Source organism: Colobus angolensis, unplaced genomic scaffold (assembly GCF_000951035.1).
Source record: "Colobus angolensis palliatus isolate OR3802 unplaced genomic scaffold, Cang.pa_1.0 Scaffold12, whole genome shotgun sequence".
NCBI lineage: Eukaryota > Metazoa > Chordata > Mammalia > Primates > Cercopithecidae > Colobus > Colobus angolensis.
This window is the reverse complement of record NW_012113141.1, coordinates 2,111,938-2,122,756: the sequence shown is the minus strand read 5'-3', so window position 1 is coordinate 2,122,756 and position 10,819 is coordinate 2,111,938. Positions and strand designations below refer to the sequence as shown.

Here is a 10,819-nt window from a genome sequence, read left to right as displayed (position 1 = left end):
TAAGAAAAAGACCTCCAAAGTCAGTTACAAAAATGATAAGGACGTTTATGGAACTATTTGCACATTTTTAAGGGGGTCACTATTATCTTGACAATAATAAATGTCCCATTCAAAGTTAAAAAAGATCATCCAGTAAAAGGGTAGAAAGTGACATGCAGCAGCGTCAGGGCTGGCACTCTGGAGGCTGTTTGTTGTATACCACCAGCATCTTTGTCCCATTCTACTTCTTCGCCATCTAACCCCAACTCTCCTTAACTGGCACCCAAGGGAACCCCGTCTGTAGGACACTTAAAAAAAACACGCCATGCTAAAATAAATTTGAAAAATGCAGTTAAAATACACTCTTCCGGGCCAGGCACGGTGGCTCACGCCTGTAATCCCAGCACTTTGGGAGGCCGAGGCAAGTGGATCACGAGGTCAGGAGATCGAGACCATCCTGGCTAACACGGTGAAACCCCGTCTCTACTAAAAATACAAAAAATTAGCCGGGAATGGTGGTGGGTGCCTGTAGTCCCAGCTACTCGGGAGGCTGAGGCAGGAGAATGGCGTGTACCCGGGAGGCGGAGCTTGCAGTGAGATGAGATTGCACCATTGTACTCCAGCCTGGGCGACAGAGTGAGACTCCGTCTCAAAAACAACAACAACAACAACAAAAACACTCATCCTTCCTTTGCTCCCTTCCCTGTCTTCTTTCTTCCTTCGTTCCTTCTCTTTCTTTTTTTTTGAGACAGTCTCACTCTGCCACCCAGGGTGGAGTACAGTAGCACAATCACAGCTCACTGCAGCCTCAACCTCCTGGGCTCATGCAATCCACCCATCTCAGCCTCCAGAGTAGCTGGGACTACAGGCATGTGCCATCACATCTAATTTTTGTATTTTTTATAGAGATGAGGTTTCACTGTGTTGGCCAGACTGGTCTTGAACTCCTGAGCTCAAGCAATCCACCTACCCCAGCCTCCCAAAGTGCTGGGATTACAGGCATGAGCCACCATGCCTGGCCCAAAACTCTTTCATTTACAAAACTTTCCTGAACTATTAACATGCTGATTGACATCCAGGATTTCCTTTGATCATGGACTCCCTGTGTCTGTTTTTTAAATAAGCATTTACAGTAATTGTGGAAACCACTATAAAAATGATGCCCAAACTGAGTGGTTCTTCAGCAGAGAATGTAGGTCACCACCAGGAGGCATCTGGAAAATGGCTTTTGGTTTTTATAATGCCAACCCTACCTATCCTGAGTATGCTGCACAGGGGAATCAGCCACGGATCCTAAACAGCTAAATATCCTTCCATTTGCAGGACAATCCCATAAAAAATAATTCTCTTGCCTCCAATGTCAGCAGCACCTCCATTTGACAAATGGTTAATTAACCCAATCCTCACCATCTAGACATTTACTATTAATGAAACAATCAACTTTCATCCTACCAGGTGAGGAACTGGATTAACGTAGATTTGGAATGTAATCTGTGGTCTAATCAGCCAGTGGGTGAGAAGCACTTATACTATACCTAAGATATTATCCCTTAAAATATCCTAGACAAAGCAAACTTTTAATAGTGGTTTCCTTTGGTAAACAGGATTGGACAGGAATGAATATCACGCCTGTAATCTTAGCACCTTGGGAGGCTGAGGTGGGAGGACTGCTTGAGCCCAGGAGTTTGAGACCAGCCTGGGCAACATATAGTGAGACCCTGTCTCAAAAATTAAAAAAATAAATTTTTAAAAAGTCAAATCTTATTACTGTACAAAGACATGCAGTATTTGAACAAACACTAAAACAGACCATAGCAGTAGTAGGGGACATACCTGATGGCATCTTTGCTGGAAGCTTTTATTATTTCTGTTGCAGAAGGAACACCTATTCGTTTGAACTTAATTCCCTACAGGAAAATGAACCACAGTTTAATGTACAATGGCCATCAATTGTTTCCAATAAGATAAAGTAGTTCCCTAATTTTTTAAATATAGGCCAAATGTATTTATTACCTTAAAAAATGAACTTTCAATTTTAGATTTACAGAAAAGCTACAAAGACAGTTCAGAGAGCTCCAGGTTTCTGCTACTGTTAACATCTTACACTGTTAAGGTATATTTGTTTCAACTAAGAAACCAACGTCGCTAAACTATTAACCAAACCCCAGACTTTATTCCATGTCTGTCTTTCCTTCTTTCCTTGTTTTTCATGACTGAAAGTTTTAAGGAGTGCTGGTCAACAGTTTTGTAGAATGTCCCTCCATTTGAGGTTGTCTGGTATTTTCCTCATGCTCAGGGTTATATACTTGGGGGAGGAATACCCAGCGTGAATGCTCGCCTCACCACCTCTTATCGGGGCACATGCCTATGTGCCTATCGCTGATGACGTGACCCACAATCAGCGGGCCCAGGTAGTGTTTGTTCATCTCTCCACGGTAAAGTCCTCACTCCCCACCTTACTCTATTCTTTGAAAGCAAGTCCCTAAGTGCAGTCCACTCAAGAGGAAGGAGATGAGTTAAGCTCCTGAAGAGGCAAGAATCTACACACACTATTCCAATTCTTCTGGAGGAAAAATTAGTCTCTTCTCCCCTTTATCCTTTTTGACATACCCGAATTCATTTGATTTTCAAGCAATTCCTATAGCCCCTCAATCTTAATTATCTCTGGTTCATATTATCACTGTCTGAAAACTGCCTTTCAAACATATGAAAACAAAACCACTGTTTTCAAATGCAAAGTTACTTCAGAATGGGCCTTTTATCACAGGACAACATATGTACCTAACAGTAAGCTTTCAGTCATTGCCACACACTAGAAATAAAAATATTTTAGAGTGGATAAAAATTGAAGAAACCAAAGACTGACTTTAAACTCAACATTTGCTTAATGAAAGGTAAGAATAGTTGTACCGCTTTTTGTTCCACTTGTACTAATTGATATTCTTCCTTGTGTTGATAAAAGCAGATGCACACGCCCATCCTTCCAGCTCTGCCAGTCCGCCCGGATCGATGAATGTAGGACTCTACATCCTATTGAAGTAAAATACATAAATAACACTAAACCAAAAAAGAGAGACAAACACCTGAGTAGCCTATGCAGGTCAGTGAACACTAGCAATTGTGGTTATAAGCCTGGGGGCATGAGGGAGAAGGTCCCTTAGCACTTCAATTTAAAAACCTCTGGCAATTTTTTTTTTTTTTTTTTTTGAGACAGAGTCTTGCTCTGTTGCTCAGGCTGGAGTGCAGTGGCACAATCTCGGCTCACTGCAACCTCCACCTCCCGGGTTCATGCCATTCTCCTGCCTCAGCCTCCTGAGTAGCTGGGACTACAGGCACCTGCCACCACGCCCAGCTAATTTTTTGTATTTTTAGCAGAGATGGGGTTTCACCGTGTTAGCCAGGATGGTCTCGGTATTCTGACCTCGTGATCCGCCTGCCTCGGCCTCCCAAAGTGCTGGGATTACAGGCGTGAGCCACCGTGCCAGGCGGGACTTCCTTTTTAAGAACTGGTGAATTCACAGTCTTCAGTTATTTTTTCCCCATTGTTGTAAGTAGCCTTTAACCATGGGGGATTTGCCAATTGGGGTGAGATTCTGGGGTCTTCATGTTGGAAGTGATTGGAATACCTTTAGAACAACCTTTATTTACAGGAAAATTATCCACATCAAGTAAACTATGCTTCAGGATCCTCCTTGAGAGGTTCCTATAACTCACAAACCTAAGCATCTCTGACCACAGAGGTTAATTACAGGCCCTTTCTCTCCCCTGTCCTCTAGACTCATGCATTTATCTATCTTACTTACCCCTATCCCATCTAAGTCCTTCCACCCATCTTCAAGGTTTGGCTCAAAAATCACACTATATCCCAAAGTCACCTTTTGAACCTCTGTCTGCTGATTGCACTTCTATTCAAGTGTCAGTTCTGAGGGGGGTGTCTTATAACAGGTTCATTCTCAAAATCACCCTTAGCATCCCAGCACTCAAAAGATAGCTATATACTAATTATATGAAAGTAAATAGTACAATTTCCCATTTGTTTTAATACCCAAAAGAAACAAAATAAAATCTAAGCATAAAGTACATACCTTTGGTGGAGAGCTTTGTATAACCAAATCAACCTCAGGGATGTCTAACCCACGTGCAGCAACATTGGTTGCCACCAGAACTCCAAAACTACCATTTCTAAAACCTTTCAGGGTGATTTCCCTTTGCTTCTGTGGAATGTCTCCATGCAATGACTGGGCATCCTGCCAATAAATAAACGGATGTAAAAACATCAGCTCCAACAATACAAGTACTTTTTCTCATCATCAATTAGGCCTGTAAAAGACATTCATATTTTGGTGATATGCCTGTTGAAAACATTACAAAGGGGAAAATGTGTCTTGAATGGATAAGCCTCAATATTATTTCAAGATCTTCAGTCATCAATTCCAACTGTATCCAACTTTACTTATTGAAGTTGAGAATATGACAGAAGGGTGATCAAACCTATTTTGTCAGTGTAACCTTAGGTCTGAGCCACCCTTTCCTCATTTGTACAGTGAGATGCCATGACAGATTAAGTGAGCTCTAACATGTACACTCTGATTATCAGAAAGAAGTGAGGCGAGGTGCGGTGGCTCATGCACTTGGGGAGGCCCAAACAGGCAGACTGCTTGAACCTGGGGTTTGAGACCAGCCTGGGCAATATGGCAAGACTCGGTCTCTACTAGAAATAAAAAAATAAAATAAAATAAAGTTAGTGGAGGGTGGGTAGGAGAACATAAGGTAGAACAGCTAATAAATGCTGGGCTTAATACCTAGGTTATGGGATGATCTGTGCAGCAAGCCATCTTTGCTTACGTTTACCTATGTAACAAACCTGCACATCCTCACGTGTACCCATGAACCTAAAAGTTGAAGATAAAAAAAAAGTCTTCCCAATTAGATAGTAGTGACTGTGGCACAACCTCATGATTATTATGCTAAAAGCCACTTAACTGTACATTTTAAAATGGTAATATGTGGCACATGAATTATATCAACAATAAAACACCATCCAGAAAAAAAGGTCAGGTATGGTGGTGCATGCTACCTGGAGGTTGAGGCTACAGTGAGCTGAGATCACGCCGGTGCACTTCACTTCAGCCTGGGCAAAGGAAGTGAGAACTTGTCTCCAAAAAAAAAAAAAAAAAAAAAAATTGGCCAGGCGCAGTGGCTCAGCTCATGCCTATAATCCCAGCATTTTGAGCAGCCAAGGCAGGTGGATCACTTGAGGTCAGGAGTTCAAGACCAACCTGGCCAACATGGTGAAACCCCATCTTTGCTAAAAATACAAAAACTAGCCAGGTGCACTGGCATGTGCCTGTAATCCCAGCTACTCAGGAGGCTGGAGAATCGCTTGAACCCAGGAGGCGGAGGTTTCAGTGAGCCAAGATCGTACCATTACAGTCCAGCCTAGGCAAAGAAGTGAGACTCCATCTCAAAAAAAAAAAGAAAAAAAAAAATTAACCAGGCGTGGTGGTGCCCACCTGTAAGCCCAGCTACTCGGGAGGCTGAAGTGGGAGAATCACTTGAACTCAGGGAGGCAGAGAGCCCAGATCACACCACTGAACTCCAGCCTAGGTAACAGAGTGAGACTCTGCCTCAATTTAAAAAAAAAAAAAAAAGTAGCTTCCTCTCATTTCTAAACTAAAAGAAACTAAACTGGTATTCACTGAATGAATGAAAATTAGACCAAGAGCAAATATGCCCAAGGTGAAGATTTGTTGATATCCCCAGCTTTGCTGGCATAAAGGGAAGGACCAACCTGCTTTATAGCTGAATTCTGGGACAGCTCCTGGGCTTCTTTCTTGGTTTCACAAAAGATGATAGTGCGTCCTTGATGACCACTATATACTCGGATGACATCCCCAATAACTGCTGCCCTCTGAGTCCAGTGGCACTTAATAGCCAGATGCTTATATAAGAAGAAGAAAAAAAACATCTAGTTAGTAAAGCTTTGCTGGAAACTAAAATCACAACACAATGATCAATGAACATAACACTAATGTTCTAACTAACGTCTTGCTCCTGGAAACAACTACTCAAGCCTAATAAGAGCTGTCTGCAGCCACCACTGCAGAGAGAAAAAACCCTAAATAAGCCATTAAAGCAGAAAGCAACATGATCTGCCCATTTCCCCATGCCTCTCCCCTTTCTCTAAGGAGCATCTAACTTTATTTTCTGACAACCAGGAAAATGCTGGAAAGGAAATGCCATTCCCTAGCTTTCTACAGGAAACCAAATAACCAACAAGTTTCTGTATGTTTTGCCCTTTCATTTACTTAAAAATCCAATCTGTAGATTAATATCCAGGTCTGTTCCTCAGTGAAATTAATTCATCTAGGTCTCAGAATCGAAGGTGAAATTTTAAACTTCAACACTTTTAAGCTTAAACCCAAAGCACTAGGTTTCTCTGCTGCCCTCTAATGTTTAAATTGTAAGTGTGATTTATGTTTACATAATTCAGATAGATTTAAGTTCCAAATTATTCTGAAATGAAATGAGGCCATCAGATGATGAAATTTTAAAAACACAGATATTGGGCCGGGCGTGGTGACTCACACTTGTAATCCCAGCACTTTGGGAGGCCGAGGTGGGCGGATCACAAAGTGAAAAGATTGAGACTATCCTGGCCAACATAGTGAAACCCTGTCTCTACAAAAACTACAAAAATTGGGCCGGGCGCGGTGGCTCAAGCCTGTAATCCCAGCACTTTGGGAGGCCGAGACGGGTGGATCACGAGGTCAGGAGATCGAGACCATCCTGGCTAACACGGTGAAACCCCGTCTCTACTAAAAAATACAAAAAACTAGCCGGGCGAGGTGGCGGGCGCCTGTAGTCCCAGCTACTCGGGAGGCTGAGGCAGGAGAATAGCGTAAACCCGGGAGGCGGAGCTTGCAGTGAGCTGAGATCCGGCCACTGCACTCCAGCCCGGGCGACAGAGCGAGACTCCGTCTAAAAAAAAAAAAAACAACAAAACAACAACAACAAAAAAACAAAAAACTACAAAAATTAAGCTGGGCGTGGTGGCGCACGCCTGTAGTCCCAGCCACTAGGGAGGCTGTGGCAGGAGAATCGCTTGAACCCAGGAGGTAGAGGTTGCAGTGAGCAGAGATTTGCGCCAGTGCACTCCAGCCAGGCTACAGAGCAAGACTCCATCTCAAAAAACAAAAAATAAAAATAAAAACACAGATCTCATATACAGCTCAAATAGAAATATCTTTCCTTGGCTTTTCACATGGATTTAGTATTTATCCGGAAAAACAGTATTTGCCAGTCTTAATATTAACAGACAAGAAAATAATAATATACAATTTTATATTCTGGCAACTAAGTAAATAATTTACCTCCACAGTTATTGCCGTTTTCTGAGTCTTTTTACCAATCAGGTCCACCTGTTCATATGTAGATTTCATGTATTTCTTGGCAACATTAAATACCCAATGAGGGCAAGTTGCAGAAAAAAGCAATGTTTGGGGATTGTCTTCAGAATCTTTGAGGAGGGGAAAAAAAAAGTCAGTATGAATAATCCAAACTAGCCTACATAGTATTCCACCTAACCTAACACTTCCACAGTCCATCAACGTTCACCAGCAACCACCTGAGGCCAAGTCAGGTACTGAGGACACAAAACTGGAAGATTGAGGTTTCCCAAAGGGCAAAGAAACCGCTAGGTAATTTATCTAAAAGATCCTTAAAACAGTGAAAGTACTTGAAAGTTATTTTGCTTTCTGACCATTAGGCTTTGAATTACAAACGAAATATATTCTAAGATTTCTATTCTCAATATTTTATGAATTTAGAATTCTTGTCCAATCGAGTCCAGCTACTATTTTTGTTTGTTCAATTCTACTTAAGAGTGACATCACATTCTCAAACATTCCAAATAGAAGTGTGATAGAACCCTTCTGGAGAGAATCTGACAATGTATATTGAGGAGCATGAATTATTTACACTTTTAAGTTCAGTAATTCCACTTCTGGAAATCTATCCTAAAGAACCAATTCCAGGCCAGGCACAGTGGCTCACGCCTGTAATTCCAATGCTTTCAGAGGTAGAGGCAGGAGGATCACTTGAGGCCAGGAATCAAGACAAGCCTGGGCAACACAGTGACACCCTGTCTCTATGCATAATAAAAACATTAGCCAGGCATGGTGGTACACGCCCATAGCCCTAGCTACTCAGGAAGCTGAGGCCCAGAAGTTCAGGGATGCAGTGAGCTATGATGGTGCCACTGTACTCCAGCCTGAGTGACAGGGTGAGGGCCTATCTTAAAAATAAAAAAAGGGCGGCCGTGGTAGATCATATCTGTAATCCCAGCACTTTGGGATGCCAAAGTGGGAGGGAGGATCACTTGAGCCCAAGAGTTCGAGACCTGCCTGGACAGCACGGTGAAACCCATCTCTACAAAAAACAGAAAAATTAGCTGGGCATGGTGGCACACGCCTATAGTCCCAGCTACTCGGAGGATCGCTTGAACTTGGAAGGTGGAGGTTGCAATGAGCCAAGAGCCCACCACTGTACTCCAGCCTGGGTGAAAGATTTAGACCCTGTCTCAAAAGAAAAAAAAAAAAAAGCCAATTCCAGATATTGAGGTGAGAAGCTACCTGTATAAAAGTGGCTAAACAGAATTATTTATATTGAATAAAAAATCAAAATAGGCAGAAGGTAGAATTAAGTCATGGACAACCACTTCATACAGTATTTTTGCTGAATTTTTATATGTATAGTCAGAGTATAATCAACACATATACACAATAAAATGCAAAACATCAGGAATACACCAAAAGTAGACCACATCAAGATGACAGAAGATATTTTTCTTCTTTTACTTTCCCAAGTCTTCCCCATTGTGGTTATATGATAAATCATGACTTTTTTTTTCCTCACCAGCTTTAATCCCAGAGTAATGATTTTTTTTTTTTAATCCAAGTTTCTAGATAAAATAAGCCTTCTTCTTCCAATTTCCCAAGGCTTTATTCATCTCTTAGAAATCTACTTAGTCACCAGGCCAGGCACAGTGGCTCATGCCTCCAATCCCAGTACTTTGGGAGGGTGAGGCAGGCGGATCACTTGGGGCTGGGAGTTTGAGATCAGCCTGGGCAATATGGCGAAACTCCATCTCTACTAAAAATACGAAAATCAGCCAGGCGTGGTGGCGGGTGCCTGTAATCCCAGCTACTCGGGTGGCTGAGGCACGAGAGTCACTTGAACCCAGGAGACAGAGGTTACAGTGAGCCGAGACTATGCCACTGCACTCCAGGCTGGGCAACAGAGTGAGACAGTGAAATTCTGCCTCAAAATAAATAAATAAATAAAGACAATTATTTAGTTACCACCCTTCCTTTGGTCTTTTTTATTAGCTTCTTGAATTTGTGGATTACCTTTCTTGTACGCTACACTTAAAATCTCTTCCACTTGATCAGCAAATCCCATATCCAACATCTGGTCCACTTCATCCAGGACAACATGCTTAAGTTTGGTGAGATCTAGTTTGCCACTCTGTATGTGGTCTTTGATACGACCTGGTGTTCCAACCAGGATATCAATCCCATTCCTCATGCGTTCAACTATAAAAAACAATGACAAGATTTGCTGGGTTTTTATCTGTCTGGGGTACCACCGTTAACTGTATTGTTATTCTAAAATATTTGTTAAATGCTTGCAAGTACAAAGTAATATGCTAAGTAATAATGATAAAGATACTCATGACACTCCTAATCTAGTGGGAAAAACATTCGAAGTGAAAAATGTCAACAAAATTTAAAGCACCCAATTTTAGTAAATATTTGAAGTGACTGTCTAGTGCCGAGATCACGCCACTGCACTCCAGCCTGGGCCACAGAGTGAGTGAGAAAGGAAAGGGGAAGGGGAAGGGGAAGGGGAAGGGGAAAGGGAAAGGAAGGAAAGGAAGAAATGTACACTACTGGAGGACAATAGCACCAGGAAAGAAATTACTTCCAGCTGGGTGTGGTGGCTCACGCCTGTAATCCCAGCACTTTGGAAGGCTGAGGCTGGCAGATCACAAGGTCAGGAGTTCGAGACCAGCCTGGCCAATATGGTGAAACCGCATCTCTACTAAAAAATACAGAAATTAGCCAGGCATGGTGGCACACGCCTGTAGTCCCAGCTACTCGGGAGGCTGAGGCAGAAGAATCACTTGAACCCGGGAGGCGGAAGTTGCAGTGAGCCAAGATTGTACCACTGCACTTCAGCCTGGGCGACAGAGCGAGACTCTGTCTCAAGACAATAAAAAGAAAGAAATTACTTCCTTGGCTGGAGGAAAGTATCAAGGTTTCACAGAGTACGAATAAGAATCTAACAGAAATAGGAACTTTCTACAAAGTAAACAGGTATAGGGAGGATGAGAAGTAATGAAAGGCCAAATATTCCAAGGATATATAAAGACATTTGGAAAAATGAAGCTCAGTATAACTGTGGTGAGATGGTAATAATAATTTAGCTTTGTACTGAACTGCTGTTGCAGTCTATGGATAATACTAGGCACTTTATATACATTATCCAACCCAATCCTCACAACATCCCTGCAGGGTAGGTTTAGTAATCTTTTTCTATAGATGAGGAAACTAAAGCACAGAAAAATTAAGCAACTTGAACACAATAGCTACTCTGTGAGCAGAGTCTAGATTCAAGCTTTTCGGGTGCCAAACCCTATATTCATTCTGGCAAAGCTGAAAAGAAATAACCATAAGACTGTGTGCCCAAACTATGAATTTTTTTTTTTTTTTGGAAACAGAGTCTCGCCGGGCGCGGTGGCTCAAGCCTGTAATCCCAACACTTTGGGAGGCCGAGA

The 10,819-nt window shown here is 42.2% G+C and overlaps 1 protein-coding gene across 2 annotated transcripts in view; it reads right to left on the bottom strand.

The window, feature by feature from the left end:
* The window catches only part of DDX21 (DEAD (Asp-Glu-Ala-Asp) box helicase 21), a 39,583-nt gene that overhangs the window by 8,691 nt on the left and 20,073 nt on the right, over positions 1-10,819 (bottom strand). For both annotated transcript variants that reach the window (XM_011926960.1, XM_011926968.1), the window contains exons 6-11: positions 9,390-9,575; positions 7,353-7,498; positions 5,771-5,920; positions 4,065-4,226; positions 2,890-3,009; positions 1,813-1,886 (exon numbers count right to left, since the gene is read on the bottom strand). In XM_011926960.1, coding sequence (XP_011782350.1) covers positions 1,813-1,886; positions 2,890-3,009; positions 4,065-4,226; positions 5,771-5,920; positions 7,353-7,498; positions 9,390-9,575 — 838 coding nt within the window. The remainder of the gene's footprint in view (positions 1-1,812; positions 1,887-2,889; positions 3,010-4,064; positions 4,227-5,770; positions 5,921-7,352; positions 7,499-9,389; positions 9,576-10,819) is intronic.